The sequence below is a fragment of the Bombina bombina genome, chromosome 7 (assembly GCF_027579735.1).
Source record: "Bombina bombina isolate aBomBom1 chromosome 7, aBomBom1.pri, whole genome shotgun sequence".
In the NCBI taxonomy this organism is placed as follows: domain Eukaryota; kingdom Metazoa; phylum Chordata; class Amphibia; order Anura; family Bombinatoridae; genus Bombina; species Bombina bombina.
In genome coordinates this window covers 574,065,769-574,085,616 of record NC_069505.1, presented here as the reverse complement: position 1 = coordinate 574,085,616, position 19,848 = coordinate 574,065,769, and the positions used below count along the sequence as shown (strand labels likewise).

At 36.8% G+C, this 19,848-nt stretch overlaps 1 protein-coding gene across 2 annotated transcripts in view; it reads left to right on the top strand.

The window, feature by feature from the left end:
* Positions 1 to 7,180, top strand: part of LOC128667088 (complement C2) — a 263,324-nt gene extending 256,144 nt beyond the window's left edge. For both annotated transcript variants that reach the window (XM_053721978.1, XM_053721979.1), the window contains exons 16-18: positions 1,569 to 1,683; positions 1,772 to 1,827; positions 6,663 to 7,180. In XM_053721978.1, the coding sequence (XP_053577953.1) occupies positions 1,569 to 1,683; positions 1,772 to 1,827; positions 6,663 to 6,854 (363 nt within the window). In that variant the 3' untranslated portion in view covers positions 6,855 to 7,180. The remainder of the gene's footprint in view (positions 1 to 1,568; positions 1,684 to 1,771; positions 1,828 to 6,662) is intronic.
* Positions 7,181 to 19,848: the final 12,668 nt, after the last annotated feature.

Below are 19,848 nucleotides of genomic sequence, written 5' to 3'. Positions count from 1 at the left end.
AAACATTGACAACATGACCATCATGCAAAACAGCCCCTCCCAGTTAGTGCTTCCTTGTATTGTGGGTTAAAGGGACATAAAACCCAAAAGTGTTCTTTTATGATTCAGATAGAGAACTCAATTTTAAACAACTTTCCAATTTACTTCTATTATTTAATTTGCTTCCTTCTCTTGTTATCCTTTGCTGAACGGTTTATCTAGCCAAGCTCAGGAGCAGTAAAGAAACTAGGTTCTAGCTGCTTATTGGTGGCTGCATATATATACCGATTTTCATTGGCTCCCCCATGGGTTTCATGTCCCTTTAATGGAGTAAAAGTGTGTGTGTTGCAGTTGCAAAGAGTTGTGTTTTATTGTTGATAGGTGTATATTATTATTGCTATCTGTATTGATTTAGCAACTGGTTATTTATTTTAGAAATATTTTATTCATGTCTTTACTTTAACATGCTGACGATTCAGTATCATTTGTTATTTAGTACAAATCTATCACCATCAAAAAGGGTCTTTGTTGGCATAGGCGGCGCCATCTTGTTTTTCTGATCCGAACATGCACAGATCGTTGGCCCATGTGTATAATTGGTAGATCAGTAGGTGATGAGCATTTGTCAAGTGCTTTTGGCGATTAAACTTGATCATGTCCGACAGACATCGATGAATGCAGAGAGCAATACGGTCTTTAGACTGCTGCTTCATAACTTGTGTTTCTGGCGAGCCAGAAACACGACCGTTCATGCTCCATACAGAGCTTGATAAATGAGCCCCACGTATCTATTTTGTTGTCACTATATAGTCGATAACATATGGTCAGGTAAATGGAGACTGAAGAAATAGAAACTGTCCATGCATCGAATGGGTGAATTTGCGGATAAACCTTCGGATCATATCCAATCTTTTTAAAAATGGAAATGGTGCTTTTGTTTGCACAGTAATCGCTCTGATGACAAAAAAGGAGTATGGGTGCTGTAAAAGCACCAATATAAACGATCACCAACATTTTTGCATTGTTATGTCCCTTTTAAAGGACATTAAACACTATATAAATGCTAGAATGATGCATACAAAGAGAAGATTCGGCTGAGAATACCATGTAGATGTATTTTTTAAAGTTTAATTATATGTTTAAATAGTGACAAAATAGGTGTAAAGCTTTAGTGTCTATAAAACCATGGGAGCTGCCATTTTGTAACTTAGGTTACCTTCTCTGCTGTGGCCAATTAGGGACAGTTATAAATAGGTCACTAGAGTGTGCAGCCAATGGCTGTGCGGAATATAACAGCGTTCTGCACTTCCATACTGCAAAGTTTTTTTTATATATACAATTTATCATTTTATATTACAATCTCAAAGTGTTTAATGTCCCTTAAAGGTCAATCACATACCACCAGTTTTCCTTTTTCTATCAAACTTCTGATTACTATTATTTTCCTCTCTGCCTTTTCTCCATTTTTGCTTGTTCTCTTCCCGTCTATATTATATCTTTATCTTCTTTTTTCTTTATATGGTCTGTGATATAAAACAAAATAGAGTTCTAGAATTTGGATGTAAAAAGATGTTTGTTTTCTTCTCCAGAAAGACGGTTGTGTATCTCCAGTGACAAAGTCACAATATTTTAAAAATGTTAAAAACCCGTATGACGTTGTGACACCGCAAATGCTTTGTGCAGAGGGTGCAATGTCTTGTAAAGGTGAGATTGTGCTAAATTTAGAGAAAATGTCACAAAATTATTAAAGTTAAATTTCCAGTGAGCGAGACTACTTTTTTTTTTTACACAGGAGAGTCAGGTGGTCCCGTGTTCGTCAATGAGAGGAACAGACGACGATTTATTCAGGTGAGAAGTAAAGATAGATAAATGGAATTAGTAAGTGAGCAAAACCAATAAAAAATATAAACCGAGGGAAGGAAAAAAGGGAGAAATAATAAAAAAGGAAAAACAAGTGTAGAGGGGGGGGGGGGGAGGGAATATATATTTTAATGCCTTTTTTAGATGTATCAAATAAACAAATAACTTGTATTTCTTTATGGATTTAGAAAACAACAAAAGAAAAAAGGGGGTGGGGTTATTGTATTTTATTTTACCCCCAGAATGAAGATACAATATTCTGCCCCCCCCCCCCCATTAAAACTAAAATTCTCAATCTTGAGTTAAAAGGACATGAAACACAAAAAATGATCTTTTATGATTCAGATAGAACATGCACTATTAAACCACTTTCCAATTTAATCTATTTTAATTTGTGCTTCATTCTTTTGGTATCCTTTGTTGAAGGAGCAGCAATGCACTACTGGATGCTAGCTGAACACATGAGCAAGCCAATGATATGAGGCATATGTGCAGCCACCAACCAGCAGTTAGCTCCCATTTACAGAGCATACCTAGGTATGCATTTAAACAAAGGATACCAAAAGAACAAACCAAATTATATCATAGAAGTAAATTGGAAAGTTGCTAAACATTCTATGCTCTGTCTGAATCGTGGGTTTCATGTCCCTTTAAGCAGATATACATTTACTAGTTCATTCTTGCACTTTCCTCAAATCTTGATTGTTGATCAATGTGCTTCTTTTGCAAATATTCTTAAAGGGACATAAAACTCTAATTCACCCTCGGTATTGGAAACAAGCCCATCCCCCTACTTATGAACACTGGGTATCAGAAGTCACACACATACTAGCTTTAGAGAAGAGACACTATTGTTTTATAGGAAAGAGAGATTTTATACTAGATATAATTTTCCTATGGGAACAAAGAACACCATGACTCTACAAAACCGACCCTTCTTCACTGCTAAATACCACAGGCTCCATAATTCTTCGGAGTATGTATTTCATTCTTTGTAAGGATTAATTGCAAAGGATTTACATGGAACCACACTATAATATACTATATTATTCTATAATTTATCTTTACATATTTTTATGTTTGTCTACTTCCTCCTATCCCTTACCGTCACCTGTCCGAACCCCTCTCCTACTCCCCCTCAGACCTCCCTCCCCCTTCTCACTTTAAGACAAGACAAAGACTCAAGGTAGCTGGAGAATGTTCGCTGATTTCAAGGAAATTACGTTATATTGTATTTTACCATGACATTATGTACCCCTATATATCTGTATTCTTTTATTTTTGCTGTTTATCACCCGACTGATCTCTATTGCTGCACGCTCTAACCCTTTCCATATCCCTCCTTAACCATCCTCTCTCCCTCTCGGCCCCTATATTCCCCCCCTCTTGTTACATGCCTTTTTACTATTTACTAATCCCTATTATTATCTGCCCTAACCCTCTCCATACCCGCCCTCTGTCCACCTCTCTCCCTATTACCCAAAGAACTTATTTTTAATTTGTTTTTTGCTTTCCTAAAATAAGGGAAAGAAATGATCACTAAGATATTACAATGCCTTACTGTAATTGAAAAACAATTATTGGTTTATGTTTGTTGTCCATTATATGTTTATGTTTTTTTCTAAAAAATCAATAAAAATTATTTAAACAAAAAAAAACTCTAATTCAGATAGAGTATATAATTTTAAACAACTTTGCAATGACTTATTTTATCAAATGATTTTCTTTCTCTTGGTATCCTTTTTTTAAAAGCAGTGAGGTAAGCTCAGCAGGGTGCCTGTGTCTGCAGTACTATATGACAGCAGTTTTGCAACAATTTTACGCATTTGCATGAGCACTCGATGAGAGCATTTTTTCCTGCCATGTAGTTCTCCAGACACGTGCATGCCAAGTAACTAGGTAGCTCTTCAACAAAGAATACCATTGGAACAAAGCAAATTTGATAAAAGAAGAAAATTGGAAACTTTTTAAAAATGATAAGTTCTGACTGAATCATAAAAGATAAATTTGGGGTTTCATGTCCATTTCACAGTAAACATAAATCTAGATCCTATGTGACCCACTGTTTCTTTCATGATTCAGATGGAGAATCAAATAATTAACAACTTCCCTATTTACTTCTATTATTTAATTTGCTTCCTTCTTTTTAATCCTTTGCTGATAGGTTTATTTAGGAAAGCTCAGGAGCAGCAAAGAACTGCTAATTGGTGGCTGCATATATATATACATATATATATATATATATATATATATATATATACTGATTGTCATTGGCTCACCCATGTGTTAAGTTAGCAACTAGTAGTGCATTGCTGCTCCTTCAATAAAGATACCAAGAGAACAAAGATAATAGGATTAAATTAGAAAGTTGCTTAAAATTGCATGTTCTATCGGAATCATTAAATAATTTTTTTTCAGTTTTATATCCCTTTAAAACACTGTGAAGCTACCATGGAATAACAACAAGCAATACTATAACAGCAATAGTTTCTTATGACTGCTGCCTGTATAAGTGGCATGCACCTTTTTTTGCAACACCATTCTTGTATCTCCAATCCAGGCAATTAACCCTTACCACAGTCTATGTCTCAGAACTATTAACCGTATTCTTAATCTTGTCCCTGAACAAATAAAGGGCTATTATAGTGATACAATTTCATGCTCCAACTTTCACCTCTATCTCCAATCTATATGCTGCTTACCAAACCCTAAAACTGCAATTAAACATAGCTTCAAATCAACCATGTCCCAGTATAGTGCCTGTATATAGTCAATTAACCCTTACCACAGCCTATGCCAGAACTAATTACCATTTTCTTAATCTTGTTTCTGTACACTTAAAGGGTAATCATAGTGATAAAATTACATTTTCACATTTGTTAGATCATGCCGTTTTATCACACAACTATGCGTGTTTTAAGCCCATCCCCAAAATTGTTTTCCATACCTTGAGGAAGATACACCTAACAGGTTTTGTAGCTTGAATTAGGGTATCAATGACCTCTGTTGGACAAGATACGGCATTTAATAACCAGGTCATCACAGCAAGGGTCTGATTCTCTAAAGCTCTCTGGTCTGGCGAGATTCTATAAGATGCCTCATCAGTATTACCAGTGTTAAGTTGGAGCAATCAGAATCACTAAAGCTCATTCTTGCTTGATTCTGACAATCACTCTGGATAGCAACACAATTAGAGTAAATGGTTATGGACTACAACGGAAATGTTTGGGATTCAGGCAAGAGGTCTATCTCTGGCAATCCCCAATGTCTCACTATCTGGTTGAACATCTACTGGTGCAGAGACAACTTCTCTAAAAGGTCTACAATTACAGATTTGACAGTAAAGTGAAAGGGGTATACTTAATCACAACACTGCAAACATACGATAGAGCTTGGTAAAGCTCTCTATTATGTGAGTATAGTTCCTTGGAGTATTGTGGAAGTGTTTACTCAACAGTCTTACACTATAGAAGCCTTTTTCTTGCAAAGAAAAAGATAACTTGAGGACAAACTCAAAAATGTCCTTTGAAATATAAACAAATAGATTGTTTTCATTGTATTAATCCCATGTTGTATTTTTGTTTTGTTGTGATTCTAGTTACTTTTGGATCACAATAAAATAATTGAAGCAGGACCTGTCAAAAGATGAGTAATGTACTAAATTAGTGCAATTAACACCAGATACAGTCCAGAAATTACTCCAAGATTTAATTTGGTAAGCTCTGTGATGTAAAAATGAAATCTCAATACCTCCAAGGGCACAGAAATGGCTTCCAACACCCGCAAGATGGCTACGGCACGTTTGTGCTTGGAGAGAGGTACCCGTCATTTTCTGGTGTAGAAATGCGAAATTTTAGCACAGGTGAAGTGGGAGTGTTACTAGAGAGTGCTAAAGCCAGTCTCAAAAAGTCTTAGACTAAAAAGTGTGTAAAAATAAAAAGCTATGTAAGGTGTGTGTACTTGGTCCCAGGCTATATGAACCATGAGTACACGTTCATGTTAATAGCCAGTGGGTAATGAAAGGTGTAATGGACCTTCCTCTACTGTGCTTACCAAAGCTGCAAGAGACAAGTCCATCAGAGGCAGTGCAAGCACAGCGTCAAGGAGCAGCACATTGTAGACCAATTTAATTCCACATTTCACCTGGAAAGTCTATGACATCACTACACTGGGAGAAGATTCACACTACCTGGCTGAACTCCTGTCTTCCCTTTGTCCAGGAGACCCTCTGTTGGAAGAAATGGGTCTCATATCAGTTAGAGAACCCATATCAACAACGTGTAGATCAACATTTCAGAATTCACCTCACTCCATCTTGGAGGCAAACATTTTACTGAGGGATTCTGGGAGAGACTTAAACTCTGCTTTGTTGAGATGTTTTGCCTACTTCTAGTGGACTGGATTGTGATCCCCAAATGTGATGATCTTGTGGACTCTCACCTTTTTTAAATAAGAAAAATGTGATTAGCCAATCAGAATAGTAAATGTGCTCAATGCTGACAGTGTGCACACTAATCGGCAACCCTTATTGGCTAACTATGAAATATTCTTTTCAGAGCTTGTTTTATCAATTGGAATAGACCAATTAGATTAAAAAATAATTGTCAGCCATCAGCAATTTGCAGTAGTTGAGAACAAGTTAGAAAAAACTATTAATATTAAGATAAACAAGTAAGAGATAGTACTGGTACTGGTATGGGGGGGGTGGTGAATACATCTGAATGTTGCATAATATCCTATTTATTTATTCCTTCACTTTTTTCTATTTACTTTTTGTTCATTTTCATTCTGTCTTTTTGACCCCTTTTTTTCCTGTTATTCAGGTGGGAATAATCAGTTGGGGCCTAGTGAACCCCTGCAAGAATTCTAAAAAAGGAAAAAGAAAAGGTGCCAGCTATCGGGATTTTCATACCAGTGTCATAGAGATCTTACCGTTTCTCCATAAATATGCGGGTGATGAGCTCAACTTCCTGCCTGACGTCAAAACGCAAGCGAATCCTGTCTGCCCAGCTTGACAAAAGTAGATATCTGCCCTTGACCTTCTACTGATCTGGAACACTTCATGGAAGATCAGAAGTTCACTTTATTTGCTTTGGAACATTTTTTTTTAGATCTTACAACACCAACCTGACATTTGATTGTTTAATCTTATCATAATATTATTTTGTTTCTTGCTTTCTGTGTGACAAATGACAGGATTTGTAGCCTCTTATCTTCAAGTGAAGGAACATTGATGACCAATATTAAATATTATGCTTATGAAAGAACAGTGGTTAAATAAATTATTATTTTTTTTGTTTGTTTTTGCATGTAAAGTCCATTAAAAAAAATGTTTGCAGTACAGATTCTTACTGGCTTATACAAACAACTCCTAAGTTTATATTGATGATTGATAAGTTGGGTTACCAGGGGTCCAGTATTTAACCGGACAGTCCAGTATTTTATTGTGTGGGAACACTGCGCAATTTGAGTGCTAGTGCTCTTGTGAGTATAAACTCATATGGTGTAAATCGGAGGAGGCTAAGGGGCATATTTAACAATGTGTGAGTGGACATGATACGAAGTAGCGTATCATGTCCGCCGCACATTGATAAATGCTGACAGCATACGCTGTCTTCATTTATCATTGCACCAGCTAGCAGGGGGTGTCAATCAACCCGATCGTATTCGATTGGGTTGATTTCTGTCCGCGGCCTCAGAGCAGGCGGACAAGTTATGGTGCAGTGGTCTTTAGACAAGGGGCATCAAGCTCCATACGGAGTTTGATAAATATGCCGCTAATTGTGGAAAACTACTACACCAGAAGGTGCCCCTTTCTGTAGCGCTCCGTTTTTCAGCAGGACACAATATGCAGGTAACGTCTAGCAGCATACAGTGGGCTAGATTACAAGTTGTGCGCTTAAGAACATTGGACTGTAAAATATTCATAATTCATGTCGGATATTGTGCATTTGGCTAAACACAATCTGTAAAGCACGCGAGCGATAGGTGTTAGTTTTTTTTTTTTCCAATTTGCGTGCTCCTTTGAAGTCTATGGTGAGAAGAATTTAACAAGGTTGTGGTATTTGAAGTCCAGCAGTTGGCACGCGTTGGGTTTTGATCTCCCACATAACAAAAATTACTTTCAACTAAAAATATGCGCTATCCTAGGCGCGTTACAAGTTTACTTTCAGCTAAATACCGCTCCACTTGTAATCTAGCCCAGTATGTAATTAATGATCAGCTTTACTATGGTCTAGATTCATAGACGCTCATGAAGTTGCTGAGAAGCCTCTCTGTGAAGATGATATCATGACTAAAATTCATTGAGTATCAGTTTACCCATATTTTCTACAGATTCATTAGTGGGTGTTCTTGCTATTATAATCTATATTTGCATTAAATAGACAGTCTACTCCAGAAAGATAATCCCTTTATTACCATTTATCCAGTTTTGCATAACCAACACAGTTATATTAAAGGGACACTGAACCCAAATTTTTTCTTTCGTGATTCAGATAGAGCATGCAATTTTAAGCAACTTTCTAATTTACTCCTATTATCAATATGTCTTTGTTCCCTTGCTATCTTTATTTGAAAAAGAAGGCATCTAAACTATTTTTTGATCAGAACAATGGACAGCACTTGTTTATTGGCTGGTTAAATTAATCCACCAATCAGCAAGAACAACCCAGGTTGTTCACCAAAAATGGGCCGGCATCTAAACTTACATTCTTGCTTTTCAAATAAAGATACCAAGAGAATGAAGAAAAATTGATAATAGGAGTAAATTAGAAAGTTGCTTAAAATTGCATGCTCTATCTACATCACGAAAGAAAACATTTGGGTTCAGTGTCCCTTTAATATACTTTTTACCTCTTGAATCTAAGCCCCTGCAGACTGCCCCCTTATCTCAGTGATATTGACTGACTTGCATTTTAGCCAATCAGTGCTGACTCATAAATAACTCCACAGCAGTGAGCACAATGATATATATATATATATATATATATATATATATATGGCACATATGAACCAGCACTGTCTAACTGTGAAAAACTGTCCAAATGCACTGAGATAAGAGGCGGACTTCAAGGGCTTAGAAATTAGCATATGAGCATAGCTAGGATTATCCTTCAAGAAAGAATACCAAGAGAACAAAGCAAATTTGATGATAAAAGTAAATTGGAAAGTTGTTTAAAATGACATCTCCTATCTGAAACGTAAAAGTTACATTTTGACAATACTGTCCCTTTAAGTGCCCCAAAACATGAAAGGACAACCTATTGCTACGCAGTAAAAACATCTGTGTGAAAAAATTTAGAGAGGACCTATATATATGTTTTAAGACCTTAACATGTGAGCATACAATAAATTAACCACAAACCTTAATATCAAGGGTTCCAGGGTAACGGTAAAGGACTTCATTCTCTTCTACATACCCCCTTCTTCCTTTAACCTTCGCCTTGCGCTTTGTAGAGCACTGGAGATATAAAAAGCCTCTATCTTGCAAATTCTGGGTGGCTCCCACCATATTTTTTTTGCAAGTTCTATAATGATGTCCTGTATGGGAGTGCAGAGCAAAGCTTTAAATAATCCTACAATATGCACCTTTGTACTAAATTAGGAACTCTGTCCTTGTATCCCCCTCTACTCTATCTCCCTTTTATATTCTGCTGTATTTCAAAGTCCTGAATCAGCCTAAACGATATGCAGGAAAACACAATCCTGGCCAAGATTGCCAAGACTGTGCCACCAGATAGCTCCACCTTCCATGCGAGAACATAGACTATTCCCCTATAGTGCTCAATAAACCCATGAACCTCCGAGATTTCACACCTGGGTCACCCTGAATACCATCACCTTCAGTATGGCCCCTGGTGGAAAGATACAGATGTTGAAAGGTTGCAGATACGTTAACTAAGAAAATAAAAACACAGCCAGCCTCAACAATAACCACAGCCATTATGAATGTAGAGAGGGAAACCAAAAACACCCCTCTTGGCATACTCTGGCTTCTTGTTGGGATGAGGAGAAAGGTAAAAAATTGCTTTAGCTATCTGATGTCCCTTATTATATAGCCACGCCTCCAGATAAAATAGCTACATCCATAGAGCACCTGCATGCCCATGTTACAAAACCAAATACACCTCCAATGCCCACAGAATATCTGCAACTTTGCCCACAAACCTCCCTGACTTAGTCCCCAGTTTCCTGGTCCTAGAACCAAGCTCTGCTGGGTAGATGTATGTCCCTGAAAATATAAAATATTTTTTTTCATATTTTTACATCTCTTACGGCTAGATTTAGAGTTTTGTCGGTAAGGACCCGCGTAGCTAACGCCGGCTTTTTTCTGGCCGCACCATAAAAATAACTCTGGTATTGAGAGTCCACATAAAGGCTGCGTTAGGCTCCAAAAAAGGAGCGTAGAGCATATTTAATGCAGCTTCAACTCTCGATACCAGAGTTGCTTACGGACGCGGCCAGCCTCAAAAACGTGCTCGTGCACGATTCCCCCATAGGAAACAATGGGGCTGTTTGAACTGAAAAAAACCCTAACACCTGCAAAAAAGCCGCGTTCAGCTCCTAACGCAGCCCCATTGTTTGCTATGCGGAAACACTTCCTACGTCTGCACCTAACACTCTAACATGTACCCCGAGTCTAAACACCCCTAACCTTACACTTATTAACCCCTAATCTGCCGCCCCCGCTATCGCTGACCCCTGCATATTATTATTAACCCCTAATCTGCCGCTCCGTAAACCGCTGCTACTTACATTATCCCTATGTACCCCTAATCTGCTGCCCCTAACACCGCCGACCCCTATATTATATTTATTAACCCCTAATCTGCCCCCCACAACGTCGCCTCCACCTGCCTACACTTATTAACCCCTAATCTTCCGACCGGACCTGAGCGCTACTATAATAAAGTTATTAACCCCTAATCCGCCTCACTAACCCTATAATAAATAGTATTAACCCCTAATCTGCCCTCCCTAACATCGCCGACACCTAACTTCAATTATTAACCCCTAATCTGCCGACTGGAGCTCACCGCTATTCTAATAAATGTATTAACCCCTAAAGCTAAGTCTAACCCTAACACTAACACCCCCCTAAGTTAAATATAATTTTAATCTAACGAAAATTAATTATCTCTTATTAAATAAATTATTCCTATTTAAAGCTAAATACTTACCTGTAAAATAAATCCTAATATAGCTACAATATAAATTATAATTATATTATAGCTATTTTAGGATTAATATTTATTTTACAGGTAACTTTGTAATTATTTTAACCAGGTACAATAGCTATTAAATAGTTAAGAACTATTTAATAGTTATCTAGTTAAAATAATAACAAAATTACCTGTAAAATAAATCCTAACCTAAGTTAAAATTAAACCTAACACTACACTATCATTAAATTAATTAAATAAAATATCTACAATTACCTACAATTAAACCTAACACTACACTATCAATACATTAATTAAATACAATATCTACAAATAACTACAATGAAATAAACTAACTAAAGTACAAAAAATAAAAAAGAACTAAGTTACAAAAAATAAAAAAATATTTACAAACATAAGGAAAATCTTACAACAATTTTAAACTAATTACACCTACTCTAAGCCCCCTAATAAAATAACAAAGCCCCCCAAAATAAAAAATGCCCTACCCTATTCTAAATTACTAAAGTTCAAAGCTCTTTTACCTTACCAGCCCTGAACAGGGCCCTTTGCGGGGCATGCCCCAAAGAATTCAGCTCTTTTGCCTGTAAAAAAAAACATACAATACCCCCCCCCCCAACATTACAACCCACCACCCACATACCTCTAATCTAACCCAAACCCCCCTTAAATAAACCTAAAACTAAGCCCCTTAAGATCTTCCTACCTTGTCTTCACCTCACCGGGTATCACACCGATCCGTCCTGGCTCCGATATCTTCATCCAACCCAAGAGGGGGCTAGACATCCATCATCCGATGGCTGAAGAAGTCCAGAAGAGGGTCCAAAGTCTTCATCCTATCCGGGAAGAAGAGTAGATCCGGACCGGCAACCATCTTCTTCCAAGCGGCATCTTCTATCTTCATCCGATGAGGACCGGCTCCATCCTGAAGACCTCCACCGCGGACCCATCTTCATCCGGTGACGTCCAACTGAAGAATAACGGTTCCTTTAAGGGACGTCATCCAAGATGGCGTCCCTCGAATTCCGATTGGCTGATAGGATTCTATCAGCCAATCGGAATTAAGGTAGGAATATTCTGATTGGCTGATGGAATCAGCCAATCAGAATCAAGTTCAATCCGATTGGCTGATCCAATCAGCCAATCAGATTGAGCTCGCATTCTATTGGCTGTTCCGATCAGCCAATAGAATGCGAGCTCAATCTGATTGGCTGATTGGATCAGCCAATCAGATTGATCTTGATTCTGATTGGCTGATTCCATCAGCCAATCAGAATATTCCTACCTTAATTCCGATTGGCTGATAGAATCCTATCAGCCAATCGGAATTCGAGGGACGCCATCTTGGATGACGTCCCTTAAAGGAACCGTCATTCTTCAGTTGGACGTCGCCGGATGAAGATGGGTCCGCGGTGGAGGTCTTCAGGATGGAGCCGGTCCTCATCGGATGAAGATAGAAGATGCCGCTTGGAAGATGATGGTTGCCCGTCCGGATCTACTCTTCTTCCCGGATAGGATGAAGACTTTGGAGCCTCTTCTGGACCTCTTCAGCCGCCGGAAGATGGATCGCCAGCCCCCGCTTGGGTTGGATGAAGATTTTGGAGCCAGGACGGATCGGTGAACCTGGTATGGTGAAGACAAGGTAGGATGATCTTCAGGGGCTTAGTGTTAGGTTTATTTAAGGGGGGTTTGGGTTAGATTAGGGGTATGTGGGTGGTGGGTTGTAATGTTGGGGGGGGTATTGTATGTTTTTTTTTACAGGCAAAAGAGCTGAACTTCTTGGGGCATGCCCCGTAAAGGGCCCTGTTCAGGGCTGGTAAGGTAAAAGAGCTTTGAACTTTAGTAATTTAGAATAGGGTAGGGCATTTTTTTTATTTTGGGGGGCTTTGTTATTTTATTAGGGGGCTTAGAGTGGGTGTAATTAGTTTAAAATTGTTGTAATATTTTTCTTATGTTTGTAAATATTTTTTTATTTTTTGTAACTTAGTTCTTTTTTATTTTTTGTACTTTAGTTAGTTTATTTCATTGTAGTTATTTGTAGGTATTGTATTTAATTTATTTATTGATAGTGTAGTGTTAGGTTTAATTGTAGGTAATGGTAGGTATTTTATTTAATTAATTTATTGATAGTGTAGTGTTAGGTTTAATTGTAACTTAGGTTAGGATTTATTTTACAGGTAAATTTGTAATTATTTTAACTATTTTAGCTATTAAATAGTTCTTAACTATTTAATAGCTATTGTACCTGGTTAAAATAAATACAAAGTTACCTGTAAAATAAATATTAATCCTAAAATAGCTATAATATAATTATAATTTATGTTGTAGCTATATTAGGATTTATTTTACAGGTAAGTATTTAGCTTTAAATAGGAATAATTTATTTAATAAGAGTGAATTAATTTCGTTAGATTAAAATTATATTTAACTTAGGGGGGTGTTAGTGTTAGGGTTAGACTTAGCTTTAGGGGTTAATACATTTATTAGAATAGCGTCGAGATTCGGTCGGCAGATTAGGGGTTAATAATTGAAGTTAGGTGTCGGCGATGTTAGGGAGGGCAGGTTAGGGGTTAATAAATATAATATAGGGGTCGGCGGTGTTAGGGGCAGCAGATTAGGGGTACATAAGGATAACGTAGGTGGCGGTCGGCAGATTAGGGGTTAAAAAAATGTAATCGAGTTGCGGCGATGTGGGGGGACCTCAGTTTAGGGGTACATAGGTAGTTTATGGGTGTTAGTGTACTTTAGAGTACAGTAGTTAAGAGCTTTATGAACCGGCGTTAGCCCAGAAAGCTCTTAACTACTGACTTTTTTCTGCGGCTGGAGTTTTGTCGTTAGATTTCTAACGCTCACTTCAGACACGACTCTAAATACCGGAGTTAGAAAAATCCCATTGAAAAGATAGGATACGCAATTTACGTAAGGGGATCTGCGGTATGGAAAAGTCGCGGCTGAAAAGTGAGCGTTAGACCCTTTTTTGAGTGACTCCAAATACCGGAGGTAGCCTAAAACCAGCGTTAGGAGCCTCTAACGCTGGTTTTCACGGCTACCGCCAAACTCTAAATCTAGGCCTTATTCTTTAAATGACCGCAGTACATTATCTGTCTCATTTTACATTCTTTTTCTCTTTCCATTCATTCTGTTTCCTTTTGGCATCTCTCTTGCTTTCTGTTTATCTACCTTTTTCTCTGTAACTAGGATCACCTTAAATGTTCCCTGACCTGTGATTAAACACTCCATTTGATACTAATCTGAAAGTAAAGAAGAGAGATACACATACAGTACAAACACAAGAACAAACACAGACATAAAATCATGGAAACAAGTGGGGGGTGGGTACAAAATGACAGATTTAGAGAAGATGAAAAGAAAGAAGAGAGGAAAATTAACAAAATGGCACTCAATGGATTACAAGGGGCGCCAACATAGTGTGAATCAGTTTGGAAAACTGGAAAACAGTAGTTATAATAAAATCTACTCACAAGTGGAGTGGCACCTAGAACCAACTGGGTGCATACAGGCAGGCTGACATTCAGGACCAGCAGTCAGTACGCTGGGGGTCTACACAGCCTATTTTAGTGAACAGTATGAACCCCAACAGAAATATGCAAGTGATATATTCAGAAACAGAGGGCCTAACTACTCATCTGTTTGAAGATTACATCCACACAGACATAAAGGTTAAATCCCAATTTATACCATCACTATCAACTAATCATTATATTGAACTATTTCAAAGATCAGTCATTGAAGATCTAGAGAAATTATCCAAAAATCAAAAGAAACAATATTATTTGCATAAAAGTGAACAAATAGCTTTACATACTTTGGCCAATAACAGAAATTTGATAATCAGGGATGCCGACAAGGGCGGTGGTATTGTCTTACAAGACATTGGTGACTATTTAAAAGAGGCAAATAACATTTTAACAGATACAAACTATTACAGAGAAATCATGTTCAATCCCACTAATACCTTTATAAAGGGATATAATGATCTGATACAGAAAGGAATTGCAACAGGCATTTTGAACAAAGAAGAAAAAGAATTTCTAAAAGTAACCAATCCTAGTGTAGCACACTATTATCACCTGCCCAAAATACATAAAAACCAAGCTAATCCACCTGGGCGCCCTATTATAGCAGGTATAGGCAATCTCACCTATAACCTATCTTTTTATATAGACCAATTTCTACAAAAATACGTGGTCAATTTACCTTCTTATATCAAAGACAGTACTCACCTTTTATACCAACTCAGAAATGTTTGCAATAACAATAACCTAATATGGATCACTTGTGATGTTGGTTCCCTCTATTCCAATATTTGTCACAACATGGGAATCAATGCGATTTCAGTTTTCCTAGAGAAAGATCTATACATGCCAGATCTTCAAAAGGAATTCATTTTGGAAGGGATAGAGTATATACTCAAACATAATTATTTTATCTTTCAGGACAAATTTTTTCTGCAAGTCAAGGGTACGGCCATGGGTACCAGGTTCGCCCCAAGTTTTGCCAATCTCTTTATGGGAATTTTTGAAGATCAATACATTTACTCTGCAAACTTTTGGGCGAACCTGGTATTCTATGGCCGTTACATTGACGATCTCATTTTTATTTTAAAAGGGGATATTGCTCTAGCCAATTCAATAGTAGAACATTTAAATAACAACCATATGGGTCTTACTTTCACAGCTAATATCCAAAATTCCTCAATAGAATACTTGGATTTATTGTTGAGCTGGGGTAGTACAGGGAATGTTGTCTCCAAAACCTTTTTCAAAAAGGTGGATAGCAACAGTTACCTTGATTATTCCAGTAACCACCACATTGGGTGGAAAAGAAATATCCCTTTTAGTCAATTCCAAAGAATTCGTCGGAATTGTTCAGAGTTAGATACCTTTGACTCACAAAGCATGATTTTGTATCAACGTTTTTTGGACAAAGGTTACCCAGCTGATTTACTTGATCGATGTTTAAAAAAAGCACGAGACTCGGATAGAGATCTCTTTTTTGAAAAGTTTGAAAATAACACAACCAATTCAAACAAAACAATTAATAGGGATGCCAATAGTGAACCTCTCTTTATAACACAATACAACAGCAATCATAAAAAAATTTGCAATATACTCAACAAACATTGGAACATTATTCAAAAGGATCCTTTTTTAAAAAATATAGTTAAGGAGAGACCTAAAATTGTTTACAGACGGGCACCAACCCTTAGGAACAAACTAGCACCTAGCAAAAGGGTAAAACACAGCCAATCATCTATAAGTAATTTGAAAAAAACACAGAGTTTTTTGAGATTATATGGTTCATATAAACACTACTGGTTTGTCTTATCAGATATCACATCGCCTCAATTGCGAATCTAAGTATATTATATATCTTTTAAATTGTGTTTGTGGGGTCCAATACATTGGGCGTACCATTAGGAACATATGCACCCGTTGGGGTGAACACTATCGGAATTGTAAAAACTGTAAAAAAAGTAAGATTAATCACAGTGTTCCAAATCACTGTGAAACAATACATGATGGTAGAGCAGATATCTTTAAAATAATTCCGATAGACCATGTACCTCCATCCACTGATTATGATCGTCTAATTAAACTTAGACAATTAGAAACTTACTGGATACATAAACTCAAAACTTTGTATCCACTGGGTTTGAATGCCAATGTTGATTTGGCTGCTTTCATATAAGTCCGTCCTTTGCAGAGATCACATTACATACTACATTCAGTTTACAACAGATTTCCAACAATATTTTTCATACATTCATTATTACGACATTTTCTCAGATACATACATCATATTTAGATCTCATATACATATCCAGTTTACATCAATAGATTCTCTACAACACTTTCTAATACATTTATTAATCAAGACATCACCATCAGAGATACACACAAACACTAAGAATCAATGAGTTGAATCACTCCTATTAGTGTACAGCATTTTTAATGTTATATCGATTAGTTTAGAGTCAACCACACTAAGATTCCTAAATACTTTGCTATTTCCAGATAGCTCATCGGACTAAACATAGGGTCCTTACATATATAGACACGGGTTCGTATCCCACCCAAAATATTTCAAACAATTTATTATCAATATGAGTTTAGAAAAAGAATATCATGAGCAGTATCACTAGAACCTTCACAGCTAGCATTTAGTAAAAATATATGCTTTAAACGAAGGTTCTTTTTATATATACACACTTTTTAGCAGTATATCATTAGTTTTTTTAATATATACAATTTTCTAATATTTCTCAATAGGTTTTTTCCATGAACCATTTTTTACCATTTTTACATCACTTTTTTACCAGTATTACAACAGCTAGCATATAGCGTATTTATATCTCTCCAAACAAGGATTGCTATATTCTTTCATTTAATCTTCATCCAGCACCTTCAACATTTACATAGACATTTAATTTATATTTGGGACCGCTAGTTTGAGATAGCGTTCCTTAAATCATTATCTAGATACATAAAAGACAATTTTTCTTGTTCTATCTAGAATCTATCGACCATAACCATCTTATTTTTGTTTCTAGAATATAAGATATGAGGGCTCTTTACAAGAACAATGTTTTCTGCAAACTCATATTTCTAATACATCCATATTATCTACTATTGTTTGGTATATTACGAGTGATATCAATCTCATTTGTTGTCATATCTGAATAGCTCTTTTAGATCAGTAAAAGCCTAGCATACACAAGGTCAAGGGTTCGAGCCCAACCCAGAGGAAAACATATATATATTTTTTCTAGTTTATATATATTCTTTATTGATTATATACAGATTTGTTTTGCACACTAAACAATAGTCACCATTGGGATCTTATTTTCATATAACCCAATAGTCTTTTGAGGTGACAACATGTTTATCTATAAGATAGGATACATACACAGGTTTAGCTTTTTTTTTTTTTTTTTTTTTTCTTTTTCTTTTTCAGAAACACTATCACAGGTGTTACTCATCAATGCAAATACATGCTGTTTTTATGTTTGTTCTTTTTGTTTTTTGTTTTTTCATGATATGAATATATTATCTGATTGCTGCTCAAACACAATTTTGATACATGTTCCATTTTTTATTGTATTTTTGTTTTTTAACATTTTATTGTCAATTCTTTGGAGATGACCTCCACATTTTGATTCCGGGTCACTGTCAGGTATAAATGGTAGCCTGTTGAACACCTTTGTATATGCCTGAGGAAACGGTCCTTTACGGACTGAGAAACGCGTAGCAATTAAATACTTGTTTTTAGACAGACCCGGTTTTCTGTGCCTTTTTAATATTACCACAGTTTGCAGTGGTTATACCCAGTTTGGTTTTTATCCCTTTGTTCCATACACTGACATTGGAAACTCGTTTGGAAACAAGGCTGATCGTGTGAGCAGCTACCCTTTTGGGATAAACAACACAGCCCTTTGGACTTCCACAGTGGCGATCCGGCTCACCAGACGATACACAGCCGACTCCATCTACCTCATCTGACCTACCCACAGGTCTCCCGGGTGAGACCCCCAGCGTACTGACTGCTGGTCCTGAATGTCAGCCTGCCTGTATGCACCCAGTTGGTTCTAGGTGCCACTCCACTTGTGAGTAGATTTTATTATAACTACTGTTTTCCAGTTTTCCAAACTGATTCACACTATGTTGGCGCCCCTTGTTTTTCTATCCTCCTAGATTTCCTGATTCATCACACCTTGGATTCAAGCGGAGCAAGCCATTTGTTTTGATCCTTTGAACTTTTGTTCTTTATATATCCTTTACATTGAATTTGGACTTTTTATCTCTGAACGCTTATCACATATTGGACTTTTCAGTTTTTTGAGTTTAATCAAATTCAACTGTTCACATATTTTGTTGCAAGTCTTTAGTTCTTTGCAATATTCCAACTGATTTTTTGTTTAGGTATCACAATTGTTTCATGATTTTTTTGCTTATGTATCACAATTGTTTCAAGTCTTACGGTTTGTAACAAGTCACACATTCTCCTTTGATTAACAAGATTTCACTCAATCATATACACATATACACCTCTACTTTCACATACTTATCTGTCACGGTTCAACTCACACGATACCAGAGGAATTTCATTCACATCAACACAATTTCTATCAACACTACAGCGCGTCCCCTTAGTTATTTCTTATAGAAAATACTTCTACACTCAATGGATTAGTGAGACTTCAGACCTAGTGTAACATACAGGGTTAACCAACCCTGCACAAGTCACCAGTTTTTGCACAGAATGGGTTAATAACCAGTTTCTCACAGTCTAGCCCCTCCAAGCAAGTGTGTGATCTAGTTCAGAGGGTACAAGGGTTAACAAACACTCTGTAGCCTATACTAGACCTTAGAAAAATGCCCCAAACTCCCCTTTTATGCCACCCAAACTAAAGTATCTCTGCTGCCACCACCTAAGATTATTAAATGGGAAATCTTAAAGAAAACCCAGACTAACAAATTAAAATCACAAATTTAGCAAAAAAATTATCTAGAAAAACACAGTATTGTTAGACCAGTCTCTTTCTGTAACATGGTTCAGATATCAGACAAAGGCAAAACTTAATAAAGGAACATTTATAATGAGCAAAAAAGAGAGTCACAGCGCATTTATTTAAAAACAAATGGCTAGATTATGAGTTTTGCGTTATGAGGGGTGCGGTGCTAACTTGCACATTATTTTCACCGCTCACTTCCCTACAGCGCTGGTATTACAGGTTTTCCTAAACCTGGCGTTATTAGACAAGAAGTGAGCGTAGAGCAAAATTGAGCTCCATACCACACTG